This window comes from Macrotis lagotis, chromosome X (assembly GCF_037893015.1).
Source record: "Macrotis lagotis isolate mMagLag1 chromosome X, bilby.v1.9.chrom.fasta, whole genome shotgun sequence".
Lineage (NCBI taxonomy): Eukaryota > Metazoa > Chordata > Mammalia > Peramelemorphia > Peramelidae > Macrotis > Macrotis lagotis.
In genome coordinates this window covers 622,606,000-622,627,540 of record NC_133666.1, presented here as the reverse complement: position 1 = coordinate 622,627,540, position 21,541 = coordinate 622,606,000, and the positions used below count along the sequence as shown (strand labels likewise).

Genomic DNA, 21,541 nt, shown 5'->3' with positions numbered 1-21,541 from the left:
ACTGCCATCTTGGCTCTGACCCCCACTATAATATTCTTATTGCATAATTTTTGTTTTTAATTATTTTTAAATGTGAGGAAGGAAATGAGAGGGAGATAAAGTGGATATTGTTAATTGAAAAAATCAATACATATTTTATGAAATACCCAATTTTGTTATCTAAATTTCAGCTGTGCTCACAACACAGTAAGGATTTTTTTTTTCTAATTTCTAATTGATTTTCTGTTCCCACAGTGGTATTTTGAACCTTCACTTCTCTCATTTCCCATATCATCTATTATCATATCTTAAAAACCTTGTCTCATATTTTCTGAGAAGGTGCAGATCATTTCACATTAGCTCTCTCCTCCCCTCTTCTGCTCCTCTAAATTCTTGACATCATTGACTATATTCTCCTTTTTTCCCCTCAGTATTTGATGAAGCTTTCTCAATGCCAAGATCATCCTTTCCATCCTCTACAGGAGATGATTCCCACAGCCATCTCCTCTCTTCCTCTTTCTTTCTCTGTGTCTCTGTTTCTGTATTTGTCTTTCTATTTCTGTCTCTGTCTCTTTCTCTCTGTTTCTGTCTGTCTGTCTCTTTGTCTCCTTACATAATAGTTCCTTTCCTATTGTGACAAATATGGTCTCATTTTTGCACTTAAAAATTTCATTTCATCTTACCATCCCTTCAAATTAATATTCTATTATTCTCCTTCATTCATTTCAAAAAAAAAATCTGAAAAACGTTCTCCTTATTCTCTTTGCCATCATTAAATAATTTGCTTTTATTAACTTAATTTACATATTTCATTTTTAAATCCTCTAATAACTAGTTTCTCACCTCATCACTCCAACAAAAATTCTCCCCCCAAAAGCATCAATAATTTCTTAGTAAAACAAGTGTATTTTTCCTCAATATTAATCCTTTTTTCAAAAGTTTTTTTTGCAAGGCAAATGGGGTTAAGTGGCTTGCCCAAGGCCACACAGCTAGGTAATTATTAAGTGTCTGAGGCCGGATTTGAACTCAGGTACTCCTGACTCCAGGGCCGGTGCTCTATCCACTGCACCACCTAGCTGCCCCAGTATTAATCCTTTTTAAAGCTCTCTGTAGTATTTGACAATATGGACTTCCCTCTCCTCTCTGGTTTTCATGTCACTTCTCTATCTTGGTTTTCTTCCTGCCTGTCCAATAACTCTTCAGTCCCCTTTGTTATATCTTGTTCTTTAAACTTTCTCAGTGTAATCTGAGCACTTTTCAACTTTCTCTCTACTTTATTGTCTGACTGCATCAGGTCTCATGACCATTTATTTTTTCTATACAGATGACTCACACCTCTTTCTATTTCTCTCCATCTTGTCTCTCTTTTGAGTGCCAAGACTATAACACTAAACAATATTTTGGAGCATTCAAATTGAATTTCTCTTGACCATCCCTAATTCAACATCTTCAAAGCAACATATTCTTAGCTTTCTCCCCAAATTCATACCTCTTCCACAATGTCCTATTTCTCTCATTACCATAGCATTACCATCCCACAATTTTTCAACTTTTGTTTAAATTATTGCAATGGGGGGTTGGCCAGGTGGTGCAGTGGATAGAGCACCAGCCCTGGAGTCAGGAGTACCTGAGTTCAAATCCGGTCTCAGACACTTAATAATTACCTAGCTGTGTGGCCTGGGCAAGCCACTTAACTCCATTCACCTTGCAAAAACCTAAATTATTGCAATAATCACTCAATTAATTTTCTCTTTCTAATTCATCATCCACCCAACTGCCAAAGTGATTTTGGGATTTAGGGTGTGTTCAAGGAAGACAAGTACCTTGTTATGAGGACTGCTGATCCCTCTTCAGGGTTACTTTCCTACTTTGATGTCCACCTAAGCCAACTAACTCTCACCTATGGCTCTAGGAAGCTATAGCATGCACAGTGGCCATACCCTGGTAAATCATTTAGGCAGGCAGGCTAAACCAGGTTGGGAGTAACTGAGAGAGTCTCAAATTCATCAATGAGTACTGGGAGGTGTCTATTCAAGTATGTGAAGTCTTCTAATGATGGAAGGAGTGGAGAACAATTCATTACAATAGCCATGAAGCCAGCTGAAGCAAGTGCTATGGAGAGCTTAGAGCTTGGTTAGACATCTAAGATGCCAAGGTCATCCACTATATCTGGAGCCATCACCTGTGGTCTTGACTCTGTCTTGCCATGCTGGATCATGACCACTTTGGAGGAGAGAACAAAGCAGTTGATTTCATGCTGCTCTACTTCACTTAAATTAAAGTTACTCACACAAGAAAAGACATCATTCATAACCACTCCTCAAAATCCTGTAGCAACAGTAAAGTGATGAAGCAGCAGGTGAGGATACACTGGGAACTTTAGACACAACCCTGCACACAGGGGGCTCAGGCCATACAGTCCTTTCTCCACTGAAAGCAACAGTGAGATTCAGCAGCCCCCGGGGTGACTGAGCAGCCTTTTTAAAGATTGCACTGCTGATCTCCTGATGAGAGTAAGGGGCTAGAAAAAGTGCCCTAAAAATTGTCTGCTTACCCAAACCTGGCCTGATTACCATGGCAGGTGCAGAATCCTACAGCACGGTAGAGACACACACACATACACAAAATCTACAAAGGTGAGACTTCCGGGGGGGGAGCCAAGATGACAGTGCCAAGCTAACCTGCTCCTGTAGCCTTTCCCTAACAAAGATAAATGAAGCCTCTACTCTGACATTCACACTACAGATCACAACAAAATGAAGAGAAGATTCAAAGAAGTTCTCAAATGTAGACATCCTGGGGATCTTCAGTGAAGGTCTATCTCTTTGGGGAAAAAGGGGAAATAAAGTCCAGGAGGTGGGAGAGTGGGGAAAGTCAGCAGGAGTCTTTTAGCCATAGTGCAATCCAGTTCCTGACAGTTTAATAATAATAGAGGACCTGGCAGCTAAATAGCAAGCCTGCAGGGAGGATCCCAACCCCAAACAAAATCTGAACCCTGAGAGCACCAGGGTAAAAGACAGGACTGAGTCAGGAGCAATCCTCTGTTAAATCAGAACCTGGACATAAAGGAGAAAACAAACCTCTACAAAGGCAAGGTCTATACTGTATAGGCAACATCTTGGCTAACATCAAGCCAGGTATCAGACCCTAGTCCCAGCAAAATAAAAGCTTAGATCTATATTCCATATACCCCAGGAGCAGAACTACAACAACAAAAACGAACAAAAAACTAAGAGTGATCACTATAGTAAAATATTTCACAGATAAAGATGATAGCAATGCCATGTCTGAAGAACACTGTGAAAAATCACTTACAGGAAAAGTATCAAAACAGTCTATAAATTGGACTCAAATATAAAAGCTCATCGAAGAGCTTAAAAAAGAATTTAAAAACCAAAGACGAGAGGAAGAAGAAAAATGGAAAAAAGAAATGAAGATCATGCAAGAAAATTGTGACAAGTTGACCAAAGAAATCAACTCTTGTTAGAAGTAAAAATAACCAACTGGAAAAGGAAACACAGAAGAAAATTGAAGAAAACAAAATCCTAAAATTTAGAATTGAACATCTAGAAACTAAAGAATCTACAAGATTACAGGATTCTATCAAACAAAATAAAAAAGCTGAAAAAACTGAAGAAAATGTAAAGTACCTCTTTGGGAAAATGAATGACCTGGAAAACAGATCCAGGAGAGACAATCTATGAATCATTGGACTACTAGAAAGCCTGGACCAGCAAAAGAATCTGGAAAACAGCATGCAGGAAATTATAATGCCCCAATCTACTAGAACAAGATAACAATTAAAAGAATCTACAGAATCCCTCCAGAGAGAGACTCCAGATAAAAATGCCAAGGACTGTAATAGCCAAATTCCAGAACCCTCAAATAAAAAAGAGAATATTGCAAGCAGTAAAAAGAAAATAATTCAAATACAAAGGGAACAAAATCAGACTAACATAGGATCTATTAGCATCTATACTGAAGGATCGGAAGAACTGGAATAATATATTTCAGAGAGCTAAGGACTTGGGATTGCAACCCAGTTTGCAATGTACCACCCTGCAAAATTCAGCATATATTGTCAGGGGGAAAAGGTGAATGCTCAATGAAATACAGGACTTCCAGAATTTCCTGCCACAAAGACCAGAACTGAACAGAGAATTCAATCACCAAATACATGACTAAAGAGTTCCATAAAAAAGATAAATAAAAAAGGGGACTGATAAAACAAAATTGTTTTAAACAAATATTGGCCCCTAAAAGGGAAGATACAACAATTCTAATTCTTTAGAACTTTACTTCTCTAAGGACAATTAGAGGGTAGAATATGATTGAAGAGAATGAACCTAAAGGATATGGGTATAATTGGGTCTTGTCCCTCAGTTGAAGAGGTCCAAGATCATGTCATTATGTTTGAGACAAAAAAGCCCTGGATAAAAAAGCAGGGGTGTTAACTTTAACTTAAGTGTCTCATTATACTCCCACTCACCTTAATCACAAGGTGCTAAGCACCTTGGCTAATGAGGACATCATAAGCTGTGAGGACCCAAGACAGTGTCTCTGTTACTTACAATCATTTGTAAAGTTCTCAGTGAGACCTCCAGAGCTTCCCAGTACTGACATCTTCAAGATTCTTACAGTTAATTAGATCAGTATCAGGTGCTTCACTTAACAAGGGATTAAGTACCCTGAATGGGGAAGGGGGACAGGCGATAGGCCTTGGTTCAGAATCTCAACAAGGTGTTAAGTACCTTAGGTGTGTGTGTGGGGTGGGGTGGGGGCCTAAAGTGTGAAAGAAAATAGGCCTGGGGAGAGGGACACAAATAGTTCAGGAAATGATATTTGGATCATACTTTGGCCTGTAAGGAGGACTGTGTGTACTTGAAAGATACTTGAAAGGGGATTAAGGTAAAAATGATTATAATTATAATTTGATGCAATTTGAGTCAATTCTACTTATCAAGCAATTAAGTAAACAATCTGTGATGATATCTTAATAACAATAGGAACTTATCAAGCAATCAAATATTTGAATGTGATTGATGATACCTAATTAATAATATTAGAGAATAATAATTATTAGAGAATAATAATATTAGAGAATTAATAATATTAGAGAACCAAAGGAAGAGGCACAAAGATTTATAATTTTACATTTTTTTTTAGTTTTTGTAAGGCAATGGGGTTAAGTGGCTTGCCCAAGACCACACAGCTGGGTAATTATTAAGTGTCTGAGGTCGGATTTGAACTCAGGTACTCCTGACACCAGGGCCAGTGCTCTATCCACTGTGCCACCTAGCCTCCCAATTTATAATTTTAGAGGGAAAGAAGGGATAATGTGAATGCTGAGTAAATTCTATTCAATAGATTTAGCTCAGCGTGGAACATTCACTTGGGTTTAAAAATCTAATTTAATCTACAGGGAAGCGAAGGACAGGAAAAGGGAAAGGGAAGGGAAGAAGGAACTGATAAAAGGGAAGGTATAAGTGAAAATAAAAAGAAAATTAAATTTCTAAAAGAAAAGTCAAAGGGGAAAGGTAATAAAATTTTGGTGAGGAGGAATAAGAGAAAGGGAAAGAGATGAAAATAAGTGGAGAAAGATACCATGAAGGGAAATACAGAATTAGTAATCTTAATTGTAAATGTGAATAGAATGACTGTCCTATAAAATGGAAGCAGATAGCAGAATGGATTAAAAACCAGAATTCTACAATATCTTGTTTACAAAATATACATTTGAAGTAGAAAGAAACACACAGAATAAAGGTAAAAGGTGAGAGCAAAATATATTATGCCTCAGTGGAAGTACAAAAATCTGGGGTAGAAATCCTAATCTCAGACAAAGTAAAAGCAAAAATCAATCTCATTAAAGGGGATAAGGAAGAAAACTACATCTTCTTAAAAGGCACCATTGGTAATGAAGCTATATCATTGCTAAATCTGTATGTACCTAGTGGATAGCATTCAAATTCCTAGAGGAAAAACTGAGTGAATTACAAGGAGAAATTACAAGACAGCAAAAATTTTAATAACAGGAGATCTCAAACTCCCTCTCTCAGAACTAGATAAATCAAGCAACAAAATAAACAAGAAGGAAGTTAAGAATGTGAATAAAATCTCAGAAAACTGAGACATGATAGATCTCTGGAGAAAATTTAATGGGGATAGAAAAGAATATACTTTTTTTCTCAGAAGTACCTGGAACCTTCACCAAAATTGACCACATACTAGGGCACAAAAACCTTAAAATCAAATTAGAAATAATAAATACACACTCCTCAGACCATGATACAATAAAAATTACATGTAATAAATAGTCAGGGAAAGATAGACCAAGAATTAAATGGAAATTAATCAACTTTATCTTAAATAATGGGTGGATCAAACAGCAAATGATAGAAATAATCAATAATGAAACATCATACAAAAAACTATGGGATGCAGCAAAGGGAAAACTTTATAATCTCTAAATGCCTATATAAATAAAACAGAGAAAGGAGATCAATGAATTGGGTATGCAAATAAAAAAGCTAGAAAAAGAACAAATTAAACAACCCCAATTAAATACCAAATTAGAAATTCTGAAAATCAAGGGATAGATTAATAAAATGGAAAACAAGAAAATCATAGATCTCATAAATAAAACTAAGAGTTGGCTTTATGAAAAAGTCAATAAAATAAACAATCTTCTGGTTAATCTGATTAAAAAAGGAAAGAAGATAATGAAATTACCAGTATCAAAAATGAAAAAGGTAAACTAATTATCAAAAGGGAATTAAAGAGATAATTTGGAGCTACTTTTCCAAACTATATGCCAATAAACTGGAAAACTTGAGTGAAATGGAAAAATATTTACAAAAATCTAAACTGCCCAGATAAACAAAAGATAACCCCATTAAATAAATAACCCCATTTCAGAAAAATAAATTTAAAAAACCACCAATAAACTCCCTAAGAAAAAGTCTCCAGGTCAGGATGGATTTACAAGTGAATTCTACCAAACATTTAAGGAACAATTAATTCCTATTCTTCATAAACTATTTTTAAAAACAAGAAAGGAAGGAGGTCTGCCAAACTCCTTTTTATGATGCCAACATGGTGCTGGTACCTAAACCAAGAAGAACCAAAACAGACAAAGAAAATTATAGACCAATCTCCCTAATATCAATGCAAAAATCTTAAATAAAATTTTAGCAATGAGACTACAGCAAGTTATTACCAGAATAATACACCATGATCAGGTTGTATTTACATCAGGCAGGCAGGAATGGTTCAACATTAGGAAAACACTCAACATAATTAAACATATCAGTAGTAAAAGCAACAGAAATCATATAATTATCTCAATAGATGCTGAAAAAATCTTTGATAAAATACAACATCCATTTCTTTTAAAAACACTAAAAAGTTTGGGAATAATCAGAGTTTTCCTTAAAATAATAAAGAGTATCATTTTATTATTTAATATTAAATAAATTAAATTAATATTAAATAAAATTTATATTTAATAGGAATAAACTCAGAGCATTTACAATAAATTCAGAGGTGAAACAAGGATGTCTATTATCACCATTACTATGTAATATAGTATTGGATATGCTAGCAGTAGCAATAAGAGAAGAAAAAAAAATTGAAGGAATCAGAATTGGCAATGAAGAAGTAAAACTTGCACTCTTTGCAGATGATATGATAGTAAACCTAGAGAAGCTGAGAAAATCATCTTAAAAACTCCTTAAAACAATTAACAAATTGAGCAAATTAGCAGGATATACAATAAACCCACATAAATCATCAGCATTTTTATATATGAATAACAAAGCCCAAGAACAAGAGATAGAAAGAAAAATTCCACTTAAAATAACTGTAGACAACAATAAATAATTGGGAATCTACCTCCCAAGACAAACCTAGGAACTGTTTGAACACAATTATAAAGTTCTCACCCAAATAAAGTCAGATCTAAATAATTGAAATAAAATGTAAAATTTTAATGGTTAGGCTGAACTAATACAATAAAAATGATAATTCTACCCAAATTAAATTACTTATTCAGTGTCATACCAATCAAATTTCCAAATGACTACTTTACCAAACTTGAAAAAATAGTAACAGAATTCATCTGGAGCAACAAAAGGGCAAAAATAGCAAGGGAACTGATGAAAACAAATGTAAAGGAAGGTGGCCTAGCTCTCCCAGATCTAAAACTGTACTTTAAACCAGCAGTCATCAAAACTGCCTGGTACTGGTTAAGAAATAGTGAATTAGGATAGGTTCAGAAGAAACTGAAGCAAATGACTAAAGCAATCTACTACTATTTGACAAACCCAAAGACATGAGCCTCTGGGATAAGGACTCACTATTTGTCAAAAATTATTGGGAAAACTGGAAAATAGTTTGGCAAAAATTAGGCATAGTTCCACATCTCCCATACCCTATACCAAAATAAGGTCAAAATGGGTACAGAATTTAGACATAAAGAGTGATACCGTTGATAAATTAATAGACTCCCCCCCCAAAAAAATACTGTATCTGATCTGTGGAAAAGGGATAAATCTATGACCAAACAAGAATAAGAGCATATTATAAATGGCCAAATGAATGATTTTGTCTATATTAAATTAAGAAGGTTTTGCACTAATAAAGTCAATGCTGCCAAAATTAGAAGGAAAGCAGAAAGCTAGGAAACAATCTTCACAGCCAGGAGTTCTGGTAAAGGTCTCATTTCTAAAATATATAGAGAATTTCATCAAATTTATAAGATCACAAGTGATTTCTGAATTTAGAAATGATCAAAGGATATGAATAGACTGTTTTCAAATGAAGAAATTAAAGCTATATAAAATCATATGAAAAAATGCTCCAAATCACTATTGATTAGAGAAATACAAATTAAAACAGCAATGAGATTTCATCTCACACCTATTAGATTAGCCCACATGAGAAAAAAAGGGAAGATGATTGATGTTGGTGAGGTTGTGGGAAGATTGGGACATTGATGCATTGTTGGAGGAGTTGTGAACAGATCCAATCTCTCTGGAGAGCAGTATGGAACTATGTCCAAAGAGCAATTAAAACTGTTCATACCCCTTAACTGTACAGAGAGCTAGGATAACTATATTAGACTGGCAATGGTCTAAATTATCCCCAACCAAAGGAAGAAAAACAATTCACCATGAGTGCATAGAATGTGCACACACTCATAGAAAACACAAGATCCAATAGACCTGAAAGACAACAGCTCATTTTATGAGACATCTCAGCAGATATAGCAGCAAATAGCAGCCCTGAGTGAAACAAGGTTGGCAAATGAAGGCCAGCTTACTGAAATCAGAGCTGGATGCACATTTTTTTCTGGAGTGGCCATAGTGAAAAGGAACACCATGAAACTGGGATGTGTTTTGCAATCAAAAATAATGCAGTCAATATTCTTGAATATCTACCAAAGGGTGTGAACAACAGGCTCATGACAATGAGATTTCCACTTCCAGGAAAACATCATGCCACCATCACCATTGCCTATACTCCCAACATGACCAACACTGATGAAGTTAAAGAAAAATTCTATGAAGACCTGGAGACCCTTATCATCAATATATGAAAAGAGGACAACCTTATAATTCTGGGTGACCATAATGCTAGAGTAAACTGAGATTACCAGACATAGGAGGACTCCTTGGGCATTTCAACTACTCATACCTTGTTGAATGGATCCACATCGATTAATATTAGGGATATGATCCTAACGAGATGAGCTGAATACTTCCATGGTGATCTTAAATGACCATCATCAATCAATGCAGAAACCATAGACTGCTTACCTCAAGTTGAAGTCAATTAGTCCCTAGCTGAAGTTCCAACTAAAGAAGAATGCCATTAGGCTTCTTTCAAGCAGCAAACCAAAATTTCAAGGATGCCTCCATCATTCACCTCTATAAAGGTAAAGGGAATAGATTGTCCTGTGACAATCATGAGTATTTCTCCTTTAGTCATTGCTGTTAAGATTCTTGCCAGAATCCTTCTCAATAGGCTGACCCTTTACTGGAAGATGATTATCTTCCTGAGAGCCAGTGTGGCTTCAGAAAGGGTAGAGGAACAGTTGATATGGTGTTTTTTGCCTGACAACTTCAGGAAAATTGCCAGGAACAGAAAAGAGGTCCATATATAACATTTATAGAGCTGACAAAGAGGTCTATATATAACATTTATAGAGCTGACCAAGACCTTTGATACCGTCAGTCATGAGGGTTTATGGAAAATTATGTCAAAATTTGGTTGCCCAGAGAAGTTCATCAGTATTCTATACCAATTTCATGAGGGCATGCATGCTCAGGTTCTGGACAGGGGACAATGCTCTCGAGATTTTCCAGTCAACAATGGGAATGTGTCCTTGCTCCCATAATTTTTATCATGATATTTTCAGCAAAGTAATCAAATATCTTCACTGAGGATGAACATGACCTCAAAGTCAGTTACCACACTGATGGCAAATTCTTCCACTTGAGAAGGTTACAAGCCAAGACCTGTTAGTGATCCTTGAGGATCACAGCTATGAGATAACAAGGACAAAGGTCTTCAAGACCCTCTTGCCCCTCTGTTGTTTCACAATACTGCTGGTTCAGTATCTCAGGACATCTTCATTCTCCTACTTTTGTGTTTGCCCAAGAAGTGGCTCATCCTAAGATAACAGGATATATACCATAACTGTAAAGATAAGGAAATATGCCAAGAATTTGGACAACTTTATGATCTTTTTGTATGGCTGGCTCCTGCTGATTAAATCACAAGATATGTTTGTGTTGTCCATGGGCATTGGTGAAATATAGAGATTAGGATATTCAATAAAGTGGTCTTTTGTTTCCATGAAAAGAGTCTCGTGTCTTTCATTCTTTCACTGTAACTGAGAACAAGTTTTTTGCTGGTCAAAGAACTCAAGGTAGTTGGTGTGCCATTTCATTTCAAAGACCAAAGTGGGGGGAGTGTTGGTGCATGATCTTCTGTTTGCAGATAATTGGGCACTCAATGTAGTCTCTGAAGCTGAGATGCAACAAGGTATGGATCCATTCTCTGCTGCTCATGCTAATTTTGGTCTAACAATTAACATCAAGAAAATAAAAGTCTATCAGCTAGTATCACACCATCATTTGTGAAACCATTGATGGCAACAAATGAAGAAGTTTTGAGTACTGTGAACAAGTTACCTAGGCAGATTCTTTTCCAAGGAGGTACATATTGACAATGAGGTTGACACTCACATTGCCAGAGCTAGCTTATTATTTGGGAGGCTCCGAAAGAAAGTGTGGAAGAGAAGAGATATTAGATTGTCTATCAATCTGAAGGTCTAAAGTGTTGTTGTGCTGACCTCAATGCTATATGCCTGTGAAACTTGAACAGTCTATCAGTGTCATGTCAGGAAACTGATTCACTTCATTTTAAGTCATCTAGCAGGAGAAGATACCAGATACTGAGGTCCTTTCTAGAGTTAAACTGCCAATTATTCCAACATTACAACAGAGAGTACAACTACAATGGGCAGGACATATTAGAATTTCAAAATTCTTGCCAAAAAATTATTTTTATGGAGAACTCACAGAGGACAAGCACTCACAAGGGGGACAGAAGAAGAGATACCAAGACATCCTGCAGGCCTCATTTAGGAACTTTAGAATTGATTTACAGCATGGGATACACTGGCACAGGACCTCCCAGCATGGAGTGCCCACATCAGTGAGGGTGCTGTATTCTATGAGCAAGGCTAAATTGAAATAGCTCAAAAGAGATGTGACATACATAAGTTTAGAGTTCCCATCCCAGGTGGGAATCTTTGTGCCTAACTTGTGGTAGAGTATTTTGAGCTCATATTGGTCTGGTCAGCCACAGTAGGACACACTGCAATTTGTTTCAAACATAGTGATGTTATTTTGCTCTTCTTCAAAATCAAAGGACAAGAACTAATTAGCCAACCATTAATAATGTCTCCCTAGGTGGCACAGTGGATAGAATAATGGGCCTAGGATCAGCAAAAATTTACTAGCTTTGTGACCAAAGTCACTTATCCTTGTTTCCCTAAGTTTTTCCTTGATAAAATGACCACATGAAGAAAATGGCAAACCATTTCAATATCTCTCTCAAAAAAAAAAACCCACCCAAAATGAGATCATGAAGAGTCAGGCATAACTGAAATGACTGGACAACAACTGGATTCCCTCTAGGGTCAACTATGAACTGCTTGTTTCATGACTCCCCTTTAAGTACTTTAAGGTCAAGTCATATTAGCTTTCCTGCTGTTCTTCCCACTCGGTCTTCCAACTCCATGTCTTTGCCAGGCTGGTTTAAACTTTTTTCAACTACTTTAAGATGATTCTTATTTAGAATCCTACCTCTCTAAATAAGTCAGGGATTGAAACTGAGAAAGAGGGAGGAAAGAGTTCTTTTTTATTTCTTCATGACCTGGCATATGATTTGTATAGACTAAGTTCTTCACCAAGATGTGATAAATGGTATCTGAGGAAAGAAGGCTATGAGAGGGACAGGCCCCTTTCAGAGACCCTTATAGAACAGGGGATGAAGTAGAGAGTCAATTCATATGGTCTTGATATTACAAGGATTGTTGGGAAGAGTGGGATTTTAAGGATAGTTGTGACAAAATGGGGAAAGAAACCTTGGCAAGAAACCAGAGACTGGGTAAAAGTAAGTTCCTATGACCTTGAATTCTAGAAAGTCCCCTCCCTAACCAGATATAACTGATGAACTAGAAAAGAAGCCATAGCCCCAATTTCCCCTGATAATTACCTCGTAATTTCAGGATGAATAATGCCCAAAGGGCATATGCTGGAACCCCAAACCCAAGATTGAGTTTAGATATTTCTGGTAGTGTAGTCAATGACTCAAGTCCTTTACCTAAAACAAAGTTGCATATAAATCTCAAGGCCAGGGTTGTCATGAAGATTCTTATAGAATCTTTTCTCCCCACCTCAAACTCTCATATTCCCATTGATCAAAGAGCAAAGCCGTAGAAGTGGCCAATTGCTCAGCCCCCTCAGACTGACTGCTCTCTGCCCCAAACCTTGCATACTATAGCAGATACATATCTCCCAGCAAAGTATTACCATGTCCATATTCCTTTTCTCCATCTCCAGCTCAGACACATCATCTAGTGTTCAACTCACCTCTTTCTGAGAGAGTACATTAAGCTGCATTAATGAGATTACCAGGCAGGATAAGAGGGATATTGAAACAATTTTGTATACTTTTTCTATAGGTGTTATAATCAGAGATCTCAAAGATAAAGAGGGAATTCAGAGGCCCATCATGTTCAAAGCATATCTGAATCAGAAACTTCGCTAAGTCCCTCTCTACAAGTAATCAATGGGCAGCTAGGTGGAACAGTGGATAGAGCACTGACCTTGGATTCAGTAAGATGGGAGTTTGAATCCAGCTTCAGACACTGATTGCTTACAAGCTGTGTGACCTTGGACAAGTCACTTAACCCTGATTGCCCTGCATTTAGGGTCATCTCCAATCATCCTGATTCCTATCTGACCACAGGACCCAGATGGCTCTGGAAAAGAATGTTAGGTTGATGATTTAGCACAGCATCCCCTCACTCAAATCCAAATCATGTGGTTGTAATGGCATCACCTGCCTGATATTGTGGTCTTCTTCACAAAAAGGACAAACATTATTACAAGTAGTCATTAGTATTTACTTATATATTCAAAGGAAGGAGTAGTCCTCTACCTCCCAGAGAAGCCCCTTTCACTTTGATATTGCTTGAATTGTTTGGAGGTTTTTTCCATGAATTGAGCCCAAATATGTTTTTTTTAACCACTGATGTGTCAGAAGAAGAAAGAATTGCTGTGGACTTCCAGGTGGGATGAGGACTTGGGGCTGTTTTTTCTCCCTGAGACATCTTGAAATTGAGAAGATATGTCCATGTTATTGCTTCTTTGTCTGTATTGTGCTTTATTTTAGATGAAGCAATCTTGGAGATGGTTAAAGTCTTGTGAATTTAAAAAAAACACTATCAAGTGGATAGAGTCTTTTTTTGCCAGAAGACTTACAGTAAAAAGTAAAGTCCCATAGAACCTAAATGACCAGCTTAGCTGTAGAATAAGTCATTTTTAGGACAGATGTGGACTCATTCATCTGTAGACTGTGGCACATTTGGAAGGCAATTTGTTAGGACTGATGCTATGTAGAAATTGTTTTAAGTTTGATTTCACTCTTCCCAAATACTGCAGTGAGACAGGGAAGAGTGTACTCTAAATGTTGGAAGGAAATAATAGTAATTCTGTTCTTGCAATATTTTAGAAAATATCCCTTTCTAAAAGGCCAATTGATATTGACTGCTTAAATTGAACTGGGTTATTAATTACTAACAATTAACAGGGGTTAGAGCAGAATGGGATGAGAACTCAAGCTGAAACCATTAAAAAAAGATGTCCTTACTGTGACTTGGGTATTCTAAAATCCTGAAATGAGAAGAAGCCAGTCTCACTCCAGAAAACTAAAGACCAAGAATTGTGTTGTTAAATCATTTTTTAGTGGTGACAGACCCTCTGTGATCCAATTTGTGATAAGATACTGGAGGATACTGGAGGAATCTGCCATTTCCAATCCTAGTTCACTTTACAGATGACTAAATTGAGGCAAACAGGATATATTGGCTTGCCCAGTGTCAAATAGATGTGTCTTCCTAACCAGGCTTGGAACTCTAACCACTGTACCACCTATTTGCCTCAAGGTGAGAGAATACATATTTATCAAACAATCAAACTTATCATGAGACCATAGATTTAGACCTGGAAGAGATATTATATAAACTACCTTTATGGGATAGTTGTTGAACTCATTTTTCTAATTCTAGATAGAGTTCCCTAGTCACAATGCCCTAAATGTTGATCCCTTATTAAAAACTTAGAACCAGAAAAACTTTAGAGATCAACTAGTCAAACTTTTGAGGAAATGAGGATCACTCAGTAAGTAGGAGAGTCAGTATTTGAGCACAAGCCCTTTGACTCCAATTTCAGTGTTATGTTGTTTCCTTAAATTAAAATTATCCTACTGTGATTTGGATTCAAGTCAAGGATTATTCAGATATAACACAAAATGTTGTGTCAAAATAGGTATCCCCCCAACTGTGATTCTCTTACCCTGCTTCTAATCTATTTTACCTTGGAAATATCTCTAGGACCACAATTTTTATGTTCTGTATATATTTCTCAAGTCTAGAATTCCTAGGCCAGAGTAGTTTGAGAATTACTAATCTTCATTCTGTCCCATAGCTACCCATCTGTTCATTTTGTTGCAATCTTTCTAATATGTGATATATTATTATGGCCTTGAGAAGCAAAAGTCTATGGAGATGCATTGATAGTATGTGGAGGAATGATAGAAAGGAGTGGCATGAAAATGGCTTTCCTCCTTCTACAACCTCCTTTTTCAATACCTTCCCTCTCCTGCTTTCCTCTTCTTCCCACTTCCCCTTTCTTCTCAATTCTTAGCAAACCTTTCTATGGAAATTGGTTGCAATTTCTCTCTTTCTGTGTTCTCTCTAAATCTTAATATTGCCTTTTGTGCTCTTTTTGTCCCAAATCTGTTGAGTCTCAGTGCTTTGGCATGGAAAGAATATGGAGATACTTTGCTTTGCAAGATAATGGGCTTAACTGACTTGCCCATGGTCACACAACTAGGTAATTATTAAGTGTCTAAGGCCTGATTTGAATTCAGATTCTCCTCACTCCAGGGCCTGTACTCTATCTGCTGTGCCTTCTAGCTGCTCCAAGAATATGGAGATTCTGAGAGATGTGTTGGAGAATAATCAAAGGGAATTCACTGGAGTATGACCAGAATGATGGATAGATTTGAGATTATACCATTAAAATACCTGGCAAAGTTTAGTACCTTATTCTGACCACTGAGTAATTCTGGTCAGGAAAAGGGAAGACTTCACCCAGTCATGATAATTTTTTGCAAGTTTAAAGAACCATTCTTTAGAAAATGATTTTTACTTGTTCTAGTTTGAAACTCTCAGCCAAAACTAGTAGCAATGGTTGAATGCTATAGAGGATTATTTATTTCATGTCAACCAAAACTTCTTAATGACTAATTTAATCCAAATGTGGAAAGGGTTGTCTTCCCCAGATTGGCAGTAGTCTTTGATCAAGGGCTGAAAATTCTATAACATTCAATAAGTATTCATTAGACCTCTTCTTTGTGTAAGGTACAAGACTAGGGATCAAGGATATAATCCAAATGGAAGAATAGACTTTTTAGACATGTAGAGAGAGGTTTCTTAGCCAGAGAAGTGTTGGAGCAAATAACATGTAAGACCTTAGAACCTCAGAGCTAGAAAGGAAATATTCCATATATGCCTAATCTAGAAGTCAGATCTTTACCTAAGATCTTCAGTTCCATGTCAGCTTCCTCTTGGTAAAAACCATCTTCAATGAGACACGTGTACCTCACATTCTGTATCTTCAAGGTGACATTACCACTTGTGATAGCATCTTTCACGAGTTCTGTTCTTCCCTGGTAATGAGGGGCCTGGTCTCCAAATTTATCTTCCCCATCTTGATAGAGATGTACCACCCAAGTGGATTGCAACCAGACCACCTCCATGTCTTGAGCACTCTGAGGTGGGAACAGGTAACAAGGTAACTCTGCTTCTTCCCCAAGTGAAACCCGGATGGGTCCTGCAGGTCCAATTACTGAGAACTTCCCTGTTCAATCAAGCAGGAAGGGGAAACAAAGAGTCAAAGAGAAACATAGTAGAGGGTACAAGGGGTCAGGATACAAAAAGTGTACAAAAGAGGAATATAAGGAGAGAAAATGAAAATTGAGAAAATTTCAAGAAAGAACTAGGAGAATATTAGGTCTATATTGGAAGAACAGAGTAAGTAAAGCAGCACAGAATCTCCATAGGCTTGATCATAACCCTTCAGAGCTCTTGTTCCAGGTCAAAAGAAGCAAAATAAGTTGAAGAAATATTTACCTGAAGTCATTTTGGGCATCATGAGGATGAAAAAGGTCATAAAATAACTGGAAAGGAAGAATTCTAAAGGATTGAGAATCTTCATCACACCTGAGAGAGGATACAGGGGAAGAGGAAGAGATAAAAATGAGTAGGTAGGGTACAGACATGAGCATAGGAGGACAAATAATTTTAATGGAGAAATGGGGCAATATTTGTCACAAGGTCACAAATAGTTAGTGATTTGCTGGGACAAAGGAGGACCAGTGTTTATAACAAGGACTCAGGAAAACTACGACTGGGATATCTTATTGGTATATTGGCAATTGACACCATCTGCGATAAGGAAACAAGTGACTCTGACAAAGAGGTGAAGGAGCATCACTATGACAAAGATGCCAGAAAGTGATTGAGAAAAAGAACATGGTGGTGGGATCTGTGAAGGAGACCATGTAATTGGGGTGATGATAATCATTCACCTTGTAATAATATTAGATTTTATTTATGGAGGGAGGAGCATGAGGACCTTTTAAATAAGCTCCTTCATTTCCACTTATCTCTATTCCCTGTCCCATGCACAGCGGTCCACTCATGCAAGGAGCATTTTGTGTGGGTAGAAACCCAAGAATATCTGGGAAAGAAAAAAAGTTAAGATAGGAATTATTCAATCTGAGGTTCTCCCTGTTAACCAAGTATGGGAAGAGGCTCCTGTGTCTCAGATGCCCCTTTAGGTGGAAGGCAGGAGGCTCTACTGCTAGCTTTTCCTTCTGATTGTTTCACATAGGCCTCCAGAAGCAAAACATGACATTGGGGATAAACAAAAAAGTTACCTTATGAGCTCATCCAAAACTCAAGCTTACATACACTCACTCATCCCAAAACTGATCAGGAGTTTGCTTCCTTCTCCCAGTATTTTATAGGTGTCCCCCCACTTCTTCCCTTTTCTGTGCATTTAGGGTCAAGTGGCTTATAATTAGTTGGAGAGTTCTCTTTTCTTTGTAAAAGGGCAGGGCCACTCTGGAATGAGTTTGCCCTGAGAAAGGGCCAGTGCCTTGGAAGGAATTGCAGTTCTGGTGGAAACTAGGGAGCTTAGATCAGATGATGATGATATTTGTCCTTCATGATATCAGGGAGGTGATGCCATGAGAAACATATGAATTGGATTTGAATGAGTAGGTGCTGTGCTAAGTCACCAGCTCTTTCTCCTCTGGAACAAGCTGAGTCTAGTGGTCAAATATGAATCAAGATCACTGGAGATGGCCTTGGATACAAGGCAATTAGTTTTAAGTGACTTTCCCAAGATCACACAGCTAGTAAGTATCCAGCCTCTGGGGCTGGATTCAAACTTCCATCTTCCTACTCCTACTTCCTACTTTTAGATCAGATATCATCATAGCTTCAACCAGAAGATTGACGATTAGATACAGCTCCTGGGTACCCACAAATCTGTGAGGGACTAGTGTACTGTTTTCAAAATCCAACATTGGAAGAGAACCTCTAAATGGAGCCAGAAGGGAAGGACCTCACTTAAACATTGCCACAACCTTTTGATTCAGTTTTAAGATCTACAACTATCTCTGGCTTCCCAGTACCTCTCCCTGATTTCTCCCTTGTTTACCTGCCTGGGCATGTGGAAAGTTGAGAAGGCTTAGGTTTTTTCCACAGGCATTTCATTATGGGCATCTAGATCTAGTCTAGTTATATTTTTAACTGACAGTAAAAAATATTTTATTTTTGTTTAAAATAAAAATAATAAAATGACCTATTGTTAATGTAACTATATGTATATATAACATACATATATGCATACTTACATGCATTGATAATTTGGTAGTAATATTGAAGTTATATTGCTAATTAACATTGCTACAAAAATTTTAAATAAAACACTAGTAAAGGAGATTATAGCAATCTATCATAAAGAGCAAACACTTTGATTATATGGGGTTTATAACAAGAATAAAGAGTTGGTTCAATATTAGGAAATTAGAAGTATAACTGACTATATATGTATAATTGATTATATATTTATATAAAACAAAAGAAATAAGATCCATATCATTCATTAAAATTCAATAGGTATAGAAAAAGCTTTTGACCAAAGCAAATTTCATTCCTATTAATGACACCAGAAAGTATAAGAATAAATCGGGGTTTGCTTTTTTAATGATAAGTAATATTTATCTAAAACCAGGAGTAAGCATCATCTGGATTGGGGATAAACTAGAAACCATTCCAATAAGATCATTATTATCATTGCTATTCAACAATTCAATAGTGTATTGGAAATGATGGCTACAGCAATAAGACAAAAATAAATTGAAGGAATAAACACAGACCATGTGGAAACAAAACTATCACATTTTGACAATGAAATAATTATATACTTAGAGCACCCTAGAGAATCAACTAAAAACTAGTTGAAACATTTAACAAGTTTAGCAAAGTTGAAGTATATAAAATATTCATCCAAATAATCAGTCTTTCTATATTATTGACAAAACTTAGCAGGAGGAGAAAGACAAGATGAATTTGTTACCTTTCCATAAAATAGAAGAAATATGAAAATAATAATATTAAAAATAAACACTATATCTGAAATATTTCTTGGGATAATTCCAGGATTCAGGGTACCAAGTTATACCTGTGCTCCAAAAGACTATTCAAATGAAAAGAAAAATAACTGAAAGAAACTTGTGAGACAGTTGCATTCAATAAATGCAATTTATTGAATTTATAAACAACAAAAATTCATTGCTGCAAACAAGATATAAAAATAAAATAAAAGCTTACAAAGCACCACTTTCAAAAGTAAAATGAAAAATTTTCCTGAAAGGAAAGTAAATGTCAATAAATTCTTCAAAAATCACTAATAAATCAAATTTATTGAAGAAATAAAATATTTGAAGAAATATTAGTTGTTCTTGAAAAGATGGGGCCATATGATAAAATTATTATTTTATCTATACTAATTTATGCCATCTCAATTAAATTACCAAAAATTATTTTACTGAATTATTAAAAAAGCAAAAAGTGAAGAATAACAAAGTAACTAGTAAAAAAAATAAAGAGAAGAGGCTTAACAATTCAAAATCTTAAACTATATTATAAGGCAGTAATTATCAAAATTAACTGATAATCATTAAGAAATAGAAAGGAACAGAATAGATATAATAAAAAATTTCAGCAGGAAATTATTATGACAAGCTTGAGTTTCATAAGTGCAAAGCTTTAGGTTTTTGTCAAAGAATTCATTATTTGATAAAAAATAATAGTTGGCAAAGCATTATAGTCAAAATTAGGCATAGGTCAACATCTTACACCATTTACCAAGTTCAGTAGAAAATGTAAACATGAACTAGATATAAAGAGAAATATTACAAGAAAGTTTGAAGAACATGGAACATATTACTATCAGTCATAGACAGGTGAACAGTTTATGAATAAACTAGAGATAAAGAGCAAAGTAAAGTATAAAATGAATAATTTTGATTTCATTAAGTTAAAAAAGTCTTGTACAAATAAAACAAATATAATTAAGATCAGAAAGAAACCAGAAAATTAGGGGAAATTTTATAGGCAGATTCTCAGATAAAGATCTCATATCTCGGGGATGGCTGGGTGGTACAGTGGATAGAGCACCGGCCCTGGAGTCAGGAGTACCTGAGTTCAAATCTGGCCTCAGATGCTTAATAATTACCTAACTGTGTGGCCTTGGGCAAGCCATTGCCTTGCAAAAAAAAATCTCATATCTCAAATATCTAAATCATTTTGTCAAATCTAAAAGAATATGAATCATTCCCAACTGATAAATGGGCATAGGATATAAATTGGAAGTCTTCAGATGAAGAAATAAAAAAAAATATATATAGTCACATAAAAATTCTCTAAATAATTATTGATTACAGAAATGTAAAGTAAAACAATCTTGAAATATCATTTTGACTAAGATGACTGAAGGGGAAAGAGACAAATGTTTTAGGTTATATGTAGAAATTGAAATAGTAATTGACTATTGGTGGAACTGTGAAATAATTCAGCCATTTGGAATGCAATTTGGATTTATGCCCAAAGAACCCAAAGAGCTATTCAATTGACTATATCCTTTGACTCAACAATACCACTACTAGGTCTGTTTTCAAAAATGATCATGGAAAAAGGAAAAGAGCCTAGTATAACTCTTAAATATTTATTGAAGTTCTCCTTGTGGTGGCAAAGATATGGAAATTGAGAGGAAGTCTGTCATTTGGGGAATGGCTGAACAAGTTATGATATATGATTATGAGGGAATACAGTGATGCTATAAGAAAAGATGAACTCAACAGCAGAAAAACGTGGATAGATTTGCCCAGAATAATGAAGAATGAAGTGAACAGAACCTAGACTCATTTTATACACCAAGAGTGATATTATTTTAAGTACAAATTTGAGCACTTAAGTCACTTTGTCTATTATAAATATCCAAATTAACTATAAGGAATAGATGAAGGAAGATTCCATTGGCATTGAGAGAAAGAACCAAGGAATAGAAATATATATATATATATATATATATAAAATGATTTTTTATAAATATATTTCTATACATAC

General features: G+C 35.9%; 1 protein-coding gene across 1 annotated transcript in view; it reads right to left on the bottom strand.

The window, feature by feature from the left end:
* The window catches only part of LOC141499450 (uncharacterized), a 57,889-nt gene that overhangs the window by 6,215 nt on the left and 30,133 nt on the right, over nt 1-21,541 (bottom strand). The window contains exons 2-4 of the mRNA XM_074202158.1: nt 16,973-17,062; nt 16,377-16,700; nt 12,769-12,876 (exon numbers count right to left, since the gene is read on the bottom strand). Of these exons, the coding sequence (XP_074058259.1) occupies nt 12,769-12,876; nt 16,377-16,700; nt 16,973-17,062 (522 nt within the window). The remainder of the gene's footprint in view (nt 1-12,768; nt 12,877-16,376; nt 16,701-16,972; nt 17,063-21,541) is intronic.